Raw genomic sequence first — 18,396 nt, forward strand, 5'->3', positions numbered from 1 at the left:
GCTGTAACTGAAAACCAGTGCAAGATAAGTTATGTATTTATAAAAATGACTTGAATAGTCATATAGATAATCCATAATGGAGGAAAACAGCAGCCATCACAATATGTTAAGCCTCAAACAGCATCAGTGTCTTTATCCTATGCGACTATCTTACATGCAAATCGCCAAATCAATCTTCACACAAATGACCAGACTGAAGCGTTATCTGATTTGGGACAAAGCGACTTGACTCTGAACATTTTAAGGAGCAAACAAGACTCAAACCAACATGACCATTGGTGGAGTCAATCACCAGAAGCATTAATATACCATGAGCCTGAAGACAAAAATGAAAGAAGTCCACCGGCTCTACAATCACGATTTACAGGTAAGAAGGTCGGGGCGCCCTGCCAGAGTATTTTTAAAGGGGGTTTCTGGGAGTAAAATATTGATGGCCTATCATGATAGATCATCATGTTTGAAGAGGCTGCGACCTCTTTCTAGGCCAGTGATGTCACGTTCATCAGTCATATGGCCTATGCCCATCTCAGTCCCATTCATGGAACGGGCCTGGGCTGCATTACCAAGCGGCCACTATACAAAGGGCTTTGTATGCTGTGCAGAGATTGCAGCGCTCACCAGTGAGTTGACCCCCAATTATCATATATTGATAGGTCATCAATATTGCACTCCCAAAACACCCCTTTAAGGCCATGTAGACCATTTTTGAGTTTGTGTTCAGCTGGAAATACAACTGTTAGAGAAATTGCACCCTTACATATAGAGCATGGAACAGACAATGCCAACAACCAGGGGCATCGCTAGGGCTTTCTATCTGGGGCAAGGGCCCCGAATCAAAATACCACTGCCCCGAACTTTGGGAGACTGACTGCATTACTATTAAGAAGGTGGGCTGGGCTTACTTTATTCACAGATGACAACATACATACATCACACTGCCGGCGCCAGCACAATACTGCTAACCTTATTGGCTGGCCTGGCTCCTCCTGGCTTGTTCTCCTGTGGGTACACAGGAAGTCAGGCTGGCGCAGCTGCTCCTCTTATCAGTACTGGCAGCAGGTAGTCAGGCTGGCGCGGCTGCTCCTCTGATCAGTACTGGCAGCAGGTACAGGAAGTCAGGCTGGCACAGCTGCTCCTCTGATCAGTACTGGCAGCAGGTACAGGAAGTCAGGCTGCTCCTCTGATCAGTACTGGCAGCAGGTACAGGAGTGCAGATAGGATGGGACCCACAAGAACCGTAGCAGTGCGGCAGTAATATAGTGGCGGTGGCATCAGTAACACAGCAGGCTGCTCCCTGTGTGACTAACTCCCAACAGCTCCCACTCATACAGAGGCAGTGTCCCAGTGCCTCCATGTGTCAGGAACAAACAGGCAGAAAGAAGATGCCTGGGCTTAGTTGGTAGGTTATTTTTTATTATGTTCTGGATCTTTGCCCCTTTACTATTTAACTTTCTAACTGTTCTGCCTGAGGCTCTGGCAGAAAGTGGAGGGGGAGGGCTGCTTTAAATGCTGCTATCTCCTCCATGGTAGCAGCTAAAAGCATGCAACTGGTCTTGTTTGAAAGCTGACATTCCAGGCTTTCACAGAAGACTAGAATAAAGTCCAAGGAACAGAGGAGAAATCACTGTTAGAAATAGAGTCTGGACTAATCGCTGGTAAAACCTACTTTTACTTTCAGCTGCATTTACTGCATCCCGATTTCTATCAGTGATATCTTCTCTTGTACTGAACAGATAGCAGTCATTCTGGTATTGTGTGGAATGTCATCTTTCAGACAACACACAGCCCATATCTAGCTGGTGCCAAACCAGAGATATGCGCAGCTAAAGCAGTCACTCTCCTTCAATCTGGAAAAAATAATAATATAGAAATGTGACATTATCATCACTGTACGAACCACATAATAAAATTATATTATTGTTACCAAAAAGTGAATGCCGTAAAAAAAAAATACATAAACTAATGTAAAAATTGCTGTTTTTTTAAATCTTTTCCCTAAAAATAAAATAAGTTATTCACTACACTATATGTCCAAAAGTCATGACTGCTAGAACACAAAGGGAGGAAATATTATTGGTCCTCAAAGGGGTTATCCAAGTTCAAGACGACCCCCCCCTGTAATATACTTACCCCATGCCGCTCCTGGTCCCCGCACCGCCGCTGCTTATCCCTGCACACGGATGAAAACATCTGGTGTCGGGGGAGAGCAGCCAATGGCAGGCGGGGACAGGGACGAGCCTCCATAGCATTGCGGGTGATGCTAGGAAGGCTCCCCTCAGACAACGACTGTTTTCATCCGTGTGCAGGGAGAAGCAGCAGCGGCGGTGCGGGGACCAGGAGTGGCGCCGGGAGAGGGGAGCGGAGTAAGTTTATTACCGGTGAAGGGCCCGGCGCATGGGGAATGGGGAGGTTTCTTGAAATTGGATAACCCCTTTAAGGCTAAAATTAATGATGTCACTAAAGGGTTAAAATGCAATAGTGGCCCCTGAGTTGTGCGCCAACAAGATTTACTGCAGACATACATTAAAAATCTACAATTAAAAAGTGACATTTTTGGGAGTGTTTTTCCAATTTTAATGGGACTAGTTTTTCCAACTATTGGTGGGACTTTGAGCAGCACTATTACTATGGGGGGCACTGATATTTCTTCAGGATAGTATTTGGGGGTACTGGGGAGCACAGCGAGCAGCAGGATAACACTGTGGGGACTCCATGTTGGGGGATGATGATAGAAAAGTGAAGAAGCTAAGATGTCTGTGTGCTGTGCATCCTGATCTGACGGACTGTTCCGGCATAAATGCCGCCTCTCATATATGGTAAACGCAACTGTGAACTGGGCCTTAAGTGTGTGGCCAGAATAGTGCAAGAAATGCAGATTTTGCATCTTTTTCCTACTGTGCTTGCTGAGCGGGAAGCACTTCCTGCTGTGATCAGAGTTCTGTGTCAGTCAAATATACTGCCCTTCCTCATAATGCATCATTTAAACTGCAGCTGCATCTCCCCCCCCCCCCCTCCCCCTCCCCTACTATCCAGTTACTGTTTTACACTAGACAGATTTTTTGGTGGCTGAGCAGGTTTTTAAACATCTACAGCATGGATGTCAAACTCATGGCCCTCCAGATGTTGCAAAACTACAACTCCCAGCATTCCCTGATAGCTGCAGTATGCCCAGGCATGATGGGAGTTGTAGTTTTGCAACAGCTGGAGGGCCACGAGTTTGACATCCCTGATCTACAGAGAAACAGCACCTAGGGAAAGGGGAATGAAAACTAAATTACATATATCTAATTTCCATATAAATTAAGGTGAGGCTGGTGTGAAAGTGGAAGACGCAAGTTACTTTAAAAGACAAACAAGTGCTCCTTAGACCAGGCATGCTCAACCTGCGGCCCTCCAGCTGTTGTAAAACTACAACTCCCACAATGCCCTATTGTGGGCTGATCAGGCATGCTGGGAGTTGTAGTTTTGCAACACCTGGAGGGCCGCAGGTTGAGCATGCCTGCCTTAGATGAATATATGTAATTTAGTAAAGTACATACTTTCATCTAACAAATTAAGAGTTTTAAAATTTACTCCGCTCCCCCCCCCCAAAAAAAATGTCAAACCAAAAATTGGCTTAATTATATAAATTGCAGTTGGCAAATTCATAGTTACATAAAGGGCTTTCTCTATGGAAATATATCTTTACAGAAACCTGTATATTTGAGTCTGCAACGGATGCGGACCCATTCATTACAATGGGGCTTTAAAAGATGCGGACAGCACACTGTGCTGTCCGCATCCGTACTTCCTTTCCGCGGCCCCACAAAAAAGATAGAACATGATGTCTTATTCTTGTCCGCAATGGAGAACAAGAATAGACATTTCTATCATAGGGCTGGCCGTTCAGTTCTGTGAAATGCAGAACACACACGTCGGTATTTGTGCTTTGCGGACCCGCAAAAAGAAAAACATACGGTCGTCTGAATGAGCCCTAAATGACATGTTCAGTGATTATCGACTCTTAAAGGGGTATTCCTATCTCCGACAATGGGGGCATATCGCAATGGGACCTGCACTTATAACGAGAACGGAGTGGGGAGAGCTGTGGCTGGGGGACCCTAGATTTCCCGGAGTCCGTCCACCACCATTAAGCGCTGCTCCCATAGAAGTGAATGGGAGCTTACCGCGAATGCGCAGCCCAGGCTGCGATTCATTTCTAAGGGGCCGACGAAAATAGCCGAGCCAGCGCCCGGCTATTTTCGGCAGCCCCATAGAAATGAATAGAGGACGGCTGCGCATGCACAGTGCGCACTCCTTAACTTGCGGGGCCCCATTCTCGATATAGGTGCGGGTCTCAGCGGTGGGACCTGCACCTATCAGACAATGGGGGCATGTCCTAGCGATATGCCCCCATTGTCTGAGATGGGAATACCCCTTTAAGCTTGCCTTTTAACAGAAATACTAAAATCGGACAATATATACAGTCTAAAAAGAATAATACTTCCCTTTCATCGGGTTGCTACAGGGACAACGGCATAGCAACCAGTGTTTAAAAGCTGACAGGAGCATGCAAAAATATCATATGCACAGAAAAACGTCACAGCCAGCAGGCATTTGTGCAGGATCTGAAGACGGGTACATTCAGATGGAGATAGCCTAGGACATATTGGCTGTATGCCCAGGGTCAGTGTAGGCTGCACAGATCAGCTTCTGCTTTCTGCAATGTTCCCAGTGTCGTTGAGAGAACATGGCGTTCTGTACAATGAAAGCAATTTAATGGCGAGCAGAGGAGACGGCGTTTCATCCCAATCAATAGACCGACTGCACGCTCAAGGCTGCACCTCTTGTTTGTTTAGGACCTCGCCCAGGACCGAGTCATAGTATGGACTAAACACCATTTTGTTGTAGTTGACCAGACGCACAAACCTCACGGCCATCTCTTCCAGTTCTTTTTGGATTGGACTTAGCCCGCCTGGAAGTACGGGGACCGATCTCTGGTTCGCTGCAGATAGGTAGCTCAAAAGAAACATCTGGATCCTGGAGTCTGTGGGAGTGTAATTAAGAAAGTTATGGAAGCTGCAAGTAGGGGGAGGGAAGTCCTAAACAATGTGTGAAATCAAAAGAGGGAAAAAAAAAAAAAAAAACAGATCCGTCACTAAATACATTGAAAGTCAATGGGTGACAGATCCGTTTTTTTTAGGATCCTCTGCCGGATCTCAATACAAAGTGTCAAAGTGTAAACGATCAGTAAGTTTTCACATAACTTTGCATAAATCAATAGTACAAGAGACCCCAAGAAATGCTGCATTTACATGCAGCAATCAAGCACACGATTGTCGGGAAGGAAGCGATCCTTACCGACAATTGCCTGCTTGTTACATGCAGCGATCACCTCCACAGTAGGAGGACGAGGGATGGCTACTGCTGTCACTCAGTCCTCCTACAGCTGCATTGTTTCTGGGCAGCAGAGCGCTGTTTAGACAGGACGATCTGCTGCCCAGAAACAATGATTTAGATGCCGGCACTAACGACTATTCATCAGGAGATCTGCAGCACCTTTAGGCCCCTTTCAGACGAGCAGTTGTCACGCTGCGGACTTGCAGCGCAGCATCCGCCTAAACTTCCAGCACTGCAGGGGTCGCATAGCATTACATTGATTTATGATGCTATGTAACCCTTAGAGATCTGGAATGTATTGGATAACACTGACAGCATTATTTAATATAATGCTATGCGACCCCGACGGTGCTGGGCTGAGAGTCCGCAGCGTGACAACTGCTGGTCTGAAAGGGGCCTTAGACTTGCAGTTTATTGGGAACAAACATTCATATAAACATTTGTCCCTAATAATCTGCCCGGCAATCGGACAGTGTAAACCCCCCAAAACATTGCAATATGTTTTATCAGTGAGAAATATTTAGTTCTCCCGTTATCAGCTGTTTACCAGACGCTCTCCTCCTTTTCACTTTGAAAAATGATTTTTTTCCCCCCCATCCAGGATGGACCAACTCTGCAGGATGATCATATCACACATGTCAATGGGGAGGGGGGGGGGGGGGGGGGGGAATGAGCAGGAGCTGAGGAGTCCATGACAGGAAGGTTATAGCTCAGCACAAGCACATTCACAAGCATACAGGTCAGCTCTTCTTTGTAATGTCCTCCATTATGTGGCGACTGCTTCTCAGTGACAGTTAGGAAGGAGATTCTCTTCTACTTTCTGTGTGCAGTGGATGGCAGCCAGTCCCACTCACTATGTGCAGAGGAAAACTGGCAGATACAAGTCATACAATGGCCAGAAATAGTGATAATCCTCATGTACACACACTGTACTATTGATTAATGCAAAGTTTGTTGAAAGCTGAGTGACGCTTTAAATAAATATCCCTTAAGACCCGTCCTCGGGAAGCGGGTCCGGACAAAACATGCTAACATGATAAATTATGTTACTCCATGGGAGTTAATGATAAAAGCAAACACAGTTACCTATTAATCGGTAAATCTGGTTGGAGGGAGACGACGCAGTCCGGATCTGCCTTTTAAGAGATTCCTCTCTCTCTGTGGAGAAGGGGGTAGAGCCTGTGCTCACCGAGGTAGACGCTCAATTCTACACACACCTTCTCACTGATGGTGGCCAGGGCCTCCTCTGTACTGACAGAACTAGGGAGAAGAGTGCATACAGGGAACTCAATGGTTAGAATGGGTTTCCTTACATAGGATTTTGTGTAAAATGTATAAAAGTTTCTTCCCGTACAAGCAAACAGTTTGTATAAAACAGACAAAAAATATATATATGACCAGATAATGCTGCGTTATCCCCTATAGCAGAGATGGCGAACCTTTTAGAGACCAAGTGCCCAAACTGCAACCAAAAACCCACTTATTTATAGCAAAGTGCCAACACGGCAATTTAACCTGAATACTACAGTCCAATATAGTATATCTGCCATGTGCTTTATTATTTAGCTATAATACCTGACTACATTCAGTGCGCCGCCCGTGCTGTTCATAGTGAGCGCTGATGAATGGCAGGAAAAGTCTAATGCATATTGGTACACCATAGACTTTTTCCAGGGTGCGGGTGCCCCCAGAGAGGGCTCTGAGTGCCGCCTCTGGCACCCGTGCCATAGGTTTGCCACCACTGCCCTATAGCATATGAAACCTATAAGGGCTTCGTACTTTTTATATGGTCGGGGTGATCCAAGGAGACAAGGGTATTTTATTTTCTACAGGACGTTAAAACCCCCCCATCACTGAAACATTAATATAAAATCAGGCCCATAGACATTAAAGGGCACCTATCATTTCATATATTGTTTTCAAATCTACTATATCCAACATTCTCTGCTGAGACATTTCATAATGTCTTTAGAGTTTTCAGGAGCACCTTTTCTATTACAGAGCTCCACCTTTGGTATGGGATAAATTATTTGACATATAATAGTGATTATCTTGATCATCATTATCGTGAAACACTGACGTGTGAATGAAGCTTAACACTGCGGGAAGGGAGAGCCAACATAGCCAGGAAGTTAGGTTCAGCAGGACAGCCGGCTATAGGAAGGAATTAAAAGTTTGTACTGGAGTAAAATGTTAGGAAATGTTTAAAGGGGTTGTCGGAGTTATTTTTTTGTTCTTTGTATGTTTCTAACTAATCAAATGTAAGGGCTTTACAATTCACTTACTTTATCTGCAGTTGCTCCTTTCTCAGATTTCACTGAGGGTCACATGACCTGTGATGTCAGCTTCTCTGCCTGCTCCGATGACGTTTCGTGCACCAGCCTGAGGAGCAGGTCTGTGTCTGTGCACGAGACTAGCGATGAGCGAATCGACTTCGGATGAAAACTTCAGTCCAATACTGTACGTAGAGAGCGCGCCATACAGTATTAGACTGTATTGGCTCAGATGAGCTGAATGTATTACTTTGCGAAATCTCTTGTGACTTTGCGTAATAACTTCATAGATTAATTTTTACTGTAAAAAAACATTTCCCAAACTCGGATTCGGTTCAAAGGTACCACTTGGAACCGAACCCGAATTTGGGAAATCTTTTTTTTACAGTAAAAATGTATCTATGAAGTTATTACACAAAGTCACGTGAGACTTCGCGAAGTAATAACTTCGTCTCTTCTGAGCCAATACAGTCTAATACTATCCGGAGCAGTATTGGACCGAAGTTTTAATGCGAATCGACTTCGGATGTTTCATCCGAAGTCGATTCGCTCATTCCTACACGAGACGTCACTGTACTGGCCACGCCCCCTGCACCGGCCGAGCTTCTCCTGTCTGCCCTGTGTCTCCCTTCCACTGGATTCTTCGGGAAACTTTAACCCCCTTCTACCATCAGCGGCACAGACTAAGGCCTGGAAGCTTGGCTGAGCAGCTGCAGGCAATGAAGACACAAATCCTCAGGATCTACCCTTCTCATCCTGCAGAAATAGAGCTGACAGACTGGAGGAGTTCTGCAGGATCCTGTGTGTATCAGCAGTGTCATTGTACAGCTGGGACTTGTAGTCCTACACGGTCGGGGCAGACTTATTCACCCCCTTTGCAGAGCAGGGGGAGGGGCACAAATATTAATGAGGAAATAGAAGTTTTATTTGCCAAAAACATGCTTAGCTTATTTATATAACTAAATCTGATGGTCAACAATATATATTTTTTTGCATAACTCAGACGACCCCTTTAATGATGACTAGAGCATTTATTCATTTTGCATTTAGGCAGTATGTATTAAAAAAAATCATTGTAAAGTTGTTTGTCACGTATAAAAGGAACCTATTTATCCAACCGTAGGTGCAACAAACATCAAATGTGACCTTTGGGCTATACAGGCTATAGTCCTCGGTACCAGAGTCGGAGTGGCCATAGATCCTACAGGCAAATGTAATGGTGGGATGATGCTCAGGGCCACCTGTACATAATGATCTGATGCCTCTGCGGTAATTAGCACTGGAAGCCTTCAGCTACTTATGTACCTGGCCACAGATGCCCTCCTCAATTCAATTGTATTGCTCTCTTCAGGTCTATTCAATATTGTGGAGGAATATGAGAGTTTATGGCTACCTGCCCTGCTGTTCACCCTTGTAGGCCACAGGTCACTATAGGTCTACAGTGTACAAATGGTGAAGGGACAGAGATGTCTCAGGCCGCAGGCTGGTGGCCTGAAACAGAGACTTGAAATGGCACCCAGGTATTTTATTTTTTCTTCTGTTCTTGGCCACTTGGGGAGCATAGTCCTGGGGGCATTATAGGGGTCATTACTAGGGGAGGTCCAGACAGCATGCTGAAGGTATGGCTGTCTTGGTACTGTGCCTCGTATCTTACCTCCTAAGCCCCCTCCTGGAGGAGGAAGACAGAACATGGAAGCTACTTGTGGCCACCACAGAAGGCTCCTCCTGCTTTGGAACATGCTGCCTGCAGCCCGCGCTGTATTTTCATGCTGACTGGTTTGCGTTAAATGATAAAATCTTGGAAGCCGGCAGCCTCCACTATTACTGAAGCTTCTACATGTATTATTGAGGTAAATTGGAAGCCGTGTTCCCCCAAGTGGAGGCTGTAGGCAGATAAAAATCATCATTTAAAAGGAGGCTTTCCAAAATCCCCAAAAATTTAAGACAAGGAGTGTTATAAAACAACAAAAAGAAGTCTTATTCATCTGCTCCTCGCCAGTCTTTGTTTCCAGGAACGTGTCCTCAACTAACCGTGATTGAGATTAAAGCAAAATCAGAAAACTGAATCTTGAAGAAAATAAAGCACAAAGATGGTGGATTCTGGTGGATGGTTATTGGCCCTCTATAGATCTATAGTATGCGTGTGCGCCTCATTGCTGTCTAATGTCTGAGTTTATTACTTGAACCCTCTCACTGTGTTACAATTGGAAGGCAAATAAGGTTACCCATGCAGGATCTGCACAGAGGTAGGAAGCCTCTTTTATAATCAGTTTACTTACGGAGTTCCCACTCCCTCCAACAAAAGTCTGATGAGACTCTTCATTCTGTCCATAAAAGCGGTATGACTGGCGATGCCGGGAGTAGTCGAGTTCTGTATTATCAGGAGCAAAGTCCCTAATAATGTCAGCTGGGTCACCTCCAGCTTCATCTCCTGAAATCGGATCTGGTCCATCACCACTGTCTGGAGAAGGCAAAGAAATCAGAAAAAAAGTAAAAAAATAAATAAAAAAATTATACCAATAATGTAAAAAGTAAAGGAATTCTCTCACTATTCTCGCCGATTACATGAAAATGAGTGGGGTCCATTTACAGGTACCCCAACCAACGCCAAGAAGGAAGCGGCTGTTGTCTCATCCATAAACCTATGAGCCCCTATCGATAGAATATGTCTTGAAGGCCTGATTGGCGGGAGTCTCATTGCTGCAACTCCCACTGATCCTAATTCCGGGACTTATCCTTAGTCCAGTCTCAGACGAGCGTGTGCACCCCCGGAAACACGCTTCATGTGGGAGCGTTATTTCCAGGCCCGGACTCGGCTCCGGTGACAGGACCTCACAGCATTATATAGGTGTCCCTGCCTGAAATCGGCTGTAATGCGTTGTACTGATTGCATTAGGTCAGTACAATTCATTACAGCCGATGTCGAGCAGTGACACACAGCATTATAAATCATTATAATGCCATGAGATCCTGTCAGAGGAACAGAGTTCAGGCCGGTAAGACCTTTAACACACTAAGGCTACATGCACACTACCGTATGTGTTTTGCGGTCCGAAAATTGCGGATCCGCAAAGACAAACGGATGACATCTTGACGGATGACAAATTGGAGACCAATCTGGTATTAATGACCTTTCAAAAAGTTAGGTCATCTTTATCGAGCTTTTGAAATATGCAAATGACTTCACTACCAGCAGGTAGGGCGTCTACTTGCTGGTAGCCGCAGGATCCTCCTTTCAAAAAAAGCCCCCTCCTCCTGTTGATTGACAGGGCCAGCGAGCGCACTCCTCCTCCGGCTGGCCCTGTCTGCAATTCAAATCCCGCGCCTGCACCTTACGTGTCTTCATTCGGCGCAGGCGCTCTGAGAGAAGGACAGTCGCTTCCTCAGCACTTCCTCAGTGCGCCTGCGCCGATCACGTCTTCTCTTTTGGGTTTAGAGGTGACGTCATCGGTGCAGGCGCACTGAGGAAGTGCTGAGGAAGCCAGCGTCCTTCTCTCAGAGCGCCTGCACCGAATGAAGACACGTAAGGTGCAGGCGCGGGATTTGAATTGCAGACAGGGCCAGCCGGAGGAGGAGTACGCTCACTGGCCCTGTCAATCAACAGGAGGAGGGGGCGTTTTTTTAGAGGAGGATGCGGCGGCTACCAGTAAGTAGACGCCCTACTTGCTGGTAGTGAAGTCATTTGCATATTTTAAAAGCTCTATTTTTAGTGAAACCAAGCCACAGAACAAGCTAAGAGCCCTATATAGGGAATAGTCGTCCAATAAGGATTTTAATATGCCCAAAAATGAAAAATGAGTTTTGGGGGTGACAGAAGCCCTTTAAGAATACAAACTGCCTTCTACACCATTTGTCTGCAGTAACGCTCCACTAAGGTGTATGGGAGATATAGGACTATTTGGCCCATATACAGGACTATAAAGATGAAGAAGTCATACCTCTGGGAAGGCTTTACGTTCATGGTCCCATGTGAGAAGTTTCATGTAGGCATGATTTAATACAGAGATGGGACACACGGAGCCAGAAGAAGATGCTGCAGAGTCCTTAGCCAGAACGTCATCAGCCGATTCCTGGAGCCAACTTGTGACGAATTCTAAAGAATCTGGACAAGATGGAGAAAATAAGGACATACCCTAGATATAGGAACACCGCAAATACTAAATAATCTCATCGCTACTTGATACAGACTGAGGGCCTGTCCGCTCTCCTGACATGTCTGTCCTAAGCTGGATTTACACAGGCCGACTAAGCGGCCGATTGTCAGGGAAGGAAGTGTTACTTTGACAGTCGGCTGCTCGTCTAGTGAAGGAGACCTCTGAATTTACGCGCAGCGATCTCCTGCAAAGCACGAGGGACTGCTATTGGTTTCTGCTGCCCAGAAGCCATGATCGGATACATCTTACCCTTCAGATGCCGCGGTCAAATGTGACCACGGCATCTGCGCAGACCAGAACCGGAAGTCGCGTGCTTCCGGTCGGGTAACAGCATTCCCCGGCTGAGATCAGGGAACCTGTTACCTTGCACTAATTATATAGATGTATATATCAATACAGGCCAGTAGATGGCAGCCTTGTATTGAGATAGTGCAAATTAAGTCTTCAATGTTGGCTATTTAGCCATCACTGAATACTATGGGCAAACCCAAGGTGACTTAAAAAAGAGTAAAAAAAAAAATAACAAATTTAAAAAAGTTTTTACAAAAAAAAAAAAAAAAAGTTCAAATCACTCACCTTTCCTTAAAATAAAAAAGAAATACTTAAAGGGAGTCTGTCACCAGCATTTCACTTACAGTTAATAAAAACGTTACCTCTGGCATCAATCCTGGACTTATAGAACCATCAAAAACGATCTTTATAAGATATGCAAATGAGGGCTCGCAAGTGCCCAGGGCGGCGTTACTCTCTTAGGTGCCCTGCTTGCTTAGCCTTCTCATTGCGTCCCCCCGCCCCTTCCTACCCTCTGACCGCCTTTCTACTAACTTGTAATTCTGCCGATATCCCGCGCCTGCGCACTCATTCCTTTGGCCGGCGCATGCGCACTGCGATGCCCATTCCCTTGTACGGCATCACAGTAACTATTGCACCGGCCAAAGGAATGAGTGCGCAGGCGCGGGATATCGGCAGAATTACAAGTTGGTAGAAAGGCGGTCAGAGGGAAAGGATGGGCGGGCGGAGGGTAGGAAGGGGCGGGGGAAGCAATGAAAAGGCTGAGCAAGCAGGGCACCTAAGAGAGTAACGCCGCCCCTGGGCACTTGCGAGCCCTCATTTGCATATCTTATAAAGATCGTTTTGATGGTTCTCTAAGTCCAGGATTGATGGCAGAGGTAACGTTTTTATTAACTGTAAGCATGCTAGGGAGCTGTGGGAAGGGTTAAAAAAGTGAAATGCTGGTGACAGACTCCCTTTAACCAATAAAAAAATTAATAAACATAATGGGCATCGCCGCATGGGAAAATGACCATACTATTAAAATATAACAATATTAATGGCACACGGCAAATGGCGTAGCAGGAAAAAAGAATAAAAAACAGACAATTTGCTTTTCTTTTTTACTTGAACTACCCAATCATTTTTTTATAAAAAGTGATCAAAAAGTTGTACACACTTAAAATTGGTATCTCTGAAAAGAACAGATCGTCCTGCTAAAAATGAGCCACACAGCCCCATACACATAGCTACAAAAAAAGTTATAGTGGTCGGAATATGGTTAAGCACGACCACCCCTGATGGATTGCACGGTGGTCGTAAACCATGGAAACGAGCAGTGTATAATGTGATGGAAAAATGAATCCAGCCAGCAAAGGAGGCAATATGGACAATCACAATACATTAGTAAGTGGCTTGTAGTAACTTTCTCTACATGACGAATGCCATTTGCTGATGTGACATATAACCCCTTTAAGTGCACCGAGGGCGGGCCCAAGTCACTCCGCCTTCTCCGTCTGCCAGCCCCTCCCTGTCCTTCTTGATTGACAGGGACAGATTCCTGCATAGTCATTTCCCCTGGCCCAATCAAGAGAAGAGGGAGGGGCTGGCAGAGGAAGCAGGAGCTTCCGGATTTGGACCGGCCCTCAGTGCACTTAACTGATCATTTGCAAGGCACGGTGTCTGGTTTATCAGTGAATTTCCTAGTGACAGGCTCCCTTTAACCCAACTACTATTTGACTAATCATCCATTAAAATCAATCATGTGGGATTACAAAAACACAGCTGCTTTCTTCCAAAAACAGCGCCACACCTGTCCACAGATTGGGAGTGGTATTGCAGCTCAGTCCCATTCACTTCAAAAAGGAGTTGGGTGGCAATACCAGGCACAACCCCTGGAAAGGTGTAGCGCTGTATCTGGAAGAAAGCAGCCATGTTTTTTTATATTTCATACAACCCTTTTAAGAATTAATTGAGTTTTATTTTACGGATTTTTAAATCCTGAGCATCCACAACATGATTTGCCGGCAGAATATATCACACAGGAGGACGCCATACTTGGTTTCTTATCAAAGAAGTCCTGGAATTTCTTCCTCTCGTACTCCACGGACTGCTGCATCAAATGTGGACGGATGCTGCTGATGGTAAAGTTGGCCATATCTAATTTCATCAGATCCAGGACGGCGAGGATTGCTCTGTGGAACAAGGAGGACAGGCAAATAAAAACAGATATACAGTCCCATAGCAAAAATAAGTAACGACCCCCCTCCCTCGTGAGATTTCTTATGTTTTGTTTAGTTTTTTATGACATGGAGGAATTTTTTTAAGTTGAACTCCGCCTCGCCCCCTTTACTCAATTTCTATATCAGAATGAGTGGAATGGATGCCTCATAAATATGGCGCTCATTCTGAACACCATACTTGCATAACTACATTGCTAAGTCTCCCGCTTCCCCCTTCACACAGTATATTATAAAACTGTCTGCCACCACTCAGCGTATAGGAATTTATACAGTTACCACTGAACTCAATGGCAGCTGTATAACTCTCCTTACGCTACGCTCCCCCCAGTGGTGGCTGCAGGAAAATGCTATTATTTTATGTCGGGAAGCAGGAGAAGGGGTTCAGCGCCGGGCCCCAGAGCAATCATGTGGTCTCAGCATGACGGAGGCAGGACGCCATACATCCACACATAAGGACACCTATATACTAAAATGGGGTGTCCAACCTCTTTTCAGACATCATAGAGGACGCACCCCCCGATTCAACACATAATAGTGCAGAGATACTGGAAACGCCGCTTTCCGCTCTGAAAGACTCAGCACAAGCATAGGAATTAGTACAGAGGATGGGCATCATGTAGTACTCCGCTGAAGGCGATGCCCATTCCAGCTGCATTATTCCGCTGTCCAGGTGGGACAAGCCCTTTTAGGCTACATGCACACGACCGCGCCGTGTTTTGCACTCACAAAACACGGATGCCACCCATGTGCGTTCCGCAGTTTGCGGAACGGAACTGGCCGCCCATAATAGAAATGCCTATTCTTGTCCGCAAAACAGGAGTGCTGTCTGCATCTTTTGCAGCCTCATTGAAGTGAATGGGTCCGCATCTGAGCCGTAAAAAATGCGGCTCGGATGTTGACCCAAAACAACGGTCGTGTGAATGAGGCCTAAGCTGACCATTCTCATAATATAGCTGTAAGCCAAGTGGCTATCTTCCACGTAAACATATATCTTTGGCTCGGCTGATCAATGCAGGATAAGCAGCTACTAGACCCATCCGGTGCTTAATCTTGGAAATCAATAGACTGCTATTTCCAAAAATGCCAATCACCTAAATTGAACCCCTCAGATGCCGTGGTCAATTCTGACCAAGGTATCTGAGGTGGCTTTCCCTGGAAGCACGGTGCGCCTGTGACCCAAACAGGCTTCCCCGCACTGAGATCAGGGAAGCCGTTCATTGGTGGTGATAGGCTGGAGGCTAGAAGACCTATCATAGGTATATTTTTATGGACGCCTGCAGATGGTAGTGCTGCATAGGAATATACTTAAAATAAAATATAATTTATATAAAAATCACCCCCTTCCCTATGTTAAAAATAAACAAAGAATATCAAAACATAAAGTTCATTAGCACCGCTGTTCCCCAAATGCCCGAACTATTAAAGTATAAATGTATTTATCCCATAAACGCCATAACAGGAAAAAATAATAATCTAAATGGCCAATTTGAGTGGCCAAAAATTTAAAAAAAGGCGATCAAAAAGTCACACACACCCCAAAATGGTATCAATAAAGACTACAGATTGCCCTGCAAAAAATGAACCTCTCACAGCTCAATAGAAGTAACTATAAAAAAATTATGGGGGTCAAAATATGGCGATGAAAATAATAAATTTTTTCCCCAACCCTTTTTTATATATATTTTAAGTATTAAAACACAATAAAAATTATATAAAATGACAAAATGCAAAAACTGAAATAGGTGCTTCATGGAGGGGTTAAAGTACTCTGTCCTGGGAAGAGACACCCTTTACCAAGGCAATGAACTGTGCGTGAGAGGACCTCCTACTAGAAGCCCCCTTTCATTAGCCAGAAGCATGCTCATAGACGTGTCCAGGGATAGTCTGATCCTTGCAGGGCTTGTGTAATACCACAAGGTTTATTCCTCCAATTCCTTTGCCAGTAAAAGACGACAGAATAAAGAAATCTTTTTTCTTTTTTACGGAAACCTCTAATTAACGGGAAAAAAAAAAAAAAAAACGTGGGCGGACTCCGTCATTGCGCTCCGCTCTCTCCAGCCCTGGCCGCTGTTCTGTATTTCATTGCCAGAGAGTTAACATTAAACAGAAATAAAATCCTTTAATCTGCGGTGATTTATGAGCGTTTTGTCCTGAGAGTAAACCATGTCTGAATGTGTATATACCCTGAGCCTCCATTATACCAGATCTACCATAAATCTCCGCTCAGTCACACTCATCGGGGACTGGCCGGGTGGACTTCTGTAGACGGCGCTCTCCGTGAGTCATAACTGAGCGGCTCTATAAAGCAGACACGTTTATCTTCATATACCGGCACTTTAAATTTACTAAATATTAGGACGTCGAATGAAGAATTCTTAAAGGAGTCTCCTCATCCTGACAGCCCCTTCCCGTCTGACCATTAGCAGCTGCTTGCAGTACCGCATTCCCCCTGTAGTGGCTGCTGTAGGATAAATAAGCAGCTCTATATTTTGCTGGGTAAGGGCTCATGCAGACGGCCCATTCCATGCATTGGTACTGGAGGAACGCTGGACCATAGGAGTCAAGCAAATGTGTGGACAACACAGGGCGCAATATCACAACCAGGTGTCAAATAGATTTCGATTTATTCAAAGAAAACGTGTTTCAGGGTACATTAGACCCCTTTATCAAGTCTGGAAGTTAACAGCTGAATCAAAGACACGGCCGCTGCTTGCCGGCACGTCCCACCCCATTATTTGCTGTTACATGCATTGGGGACCACAATTTGCGGTCCCCAATGCACGGGCATAATCCGTGCGGATTCCACAGACGGATCCAGAGCCCTTCTATTTTTTTTTTTACAGTGCGGAGGGAGGCCCCACAGAAGCGCTACAGAGTGCTGCTGTTCTGACCTTACGGATTGCGGACCCATTCAAGTAAATGCGGTGCAAAATCGTCCAGGGCTGCGATATGGGCCCGGTTGGAACACCGTCATGGGCATGAGCCCTAACAAAAGGTGACCAGCAGCAGCTCTCTTCTCCAAGCGGTTGTCCCAGCAAGTTGTTTCCGCTATCCGCAGAATAGCGGATAAGTGTCTGATCGGTGGGGATCTGACCACCGTGGGCCACACCAGTCACAAGAACTCGCGGTTTAAACGCAGTGGCAGACAAACATACATGTCCGCCGCTCCATGCAATTCTATGGGACTGCGCCGAATGAAGCAGCAGCAAACACGCCTGACCGCGGCTCCATTCAAATTGGGGAACATAGGCCCCGTTCTTGTGATCGGCGGGGTCCCCAGCTGTCGGATTCCAGCTAATCAAACACTTATCCCCCTATCTTGTGGACAAGGGAGAAGTTGTCATAATGGGACAACCCCTTTAATGGGGACTACTAAGAAAATACCTTTTACATAATAATTTAGAACCCCAACTCCACTAAAAATCTGTGTGGCAGCCGCATGCAGATCACTTGAATGGGGTCCGCGATCCGCATCCGACTACTGCACTACTTTTTTGTGGTGTGGAGGCACGGCCAGAAACACCACGGAAGCACTCTGTAGTGCTTCCGTGGGGTTCCAATCCGTGCCTCTGTTCCGCATCTCCGTGATTGCGGCCCCATTGAAGTGAATGGGTCCGCGATCTGTGATGCCCGAGTATTGTAGACCCCCTGTATGCAGCCCGCAACATGGCCACGGCCGGGCAACGGTCGTGTGCATGAGACCTTACCCCAATACCCTCATCTGTTCAAATCCAAATTACAGAAACTGAGATTCGGGGAGCTGTTTAGTTGGTGTCGTACACTGTACAGATACTTTACATGGGACTGATCGCTTCACTCACACAATATTGGCTGCCGTAAACAGTAACTTCACTCTGCCAGACCCTAGAGGGTAGTCGCCACTTTGCACCTCAGGTTTTGGACAACCCTCTAGCAAGAAACAAAACAATGGTGGACACCGGCCCTAAAAATAATTTTTATGAAGTATGACCAGATGTTGTCATTGGCTGATTTTTTTTTTTTAAGCTGTCTCCAGTAAAATTGCTGATAATGTCAGGCTGCTGCACCCTTCTTGTCCCTCCTCCATGCTGTACACTG

The 18,396-nt window shown here is 45.6% G+C and overlaps 1 protein-coding gene across 1 annotated transcript in view; it reads right to left on the reverse strand.

Moving 5' to 3' along the window:
* Nucleotides 1-2,636: 2,636 nt before the first annotated feature.
* The window catches only part of TCP11L1 (t-complex 11 like 1), a 41,247-nt gene continuing 25,487 nt past the window's right edge, over nt 2,637-18,396 (reverse strand). The window contains 6 exon segments of the mRNA XM_044269689.1: nt 2,637-5,026; nt 6,466-6,565; nt 6,567-6,639; nt 9,932-10,113; nt 11,591-11,754; nt 14,135-14,271. Of these exon segments, the coding sequence (XP_044125624.1) occupies nt 4,812-5,026; nt 6,466-6,565; nt 6,567-6,639; nt 9,932-10,113; nt 11,591-11,754; nt 14,135-14,271 (871 nt within the window). The 3' untranslated portion in view covers nt 2,637-4,811.

Source organism: Bufo gargarizans, chromosome 10 (assembly GCF_014858855.1).
Source record: "Bufo gargarizans isolate SCDJY-AF-19 chromosome 10, ASM1485885v1, whole genome shotgun sequence".
Lineage (NCBI taxonomy): Eukaryota > Metazoa > Chordata > Amphibia > Anura > Bufonidae > Bufo > Bufo gargarizans.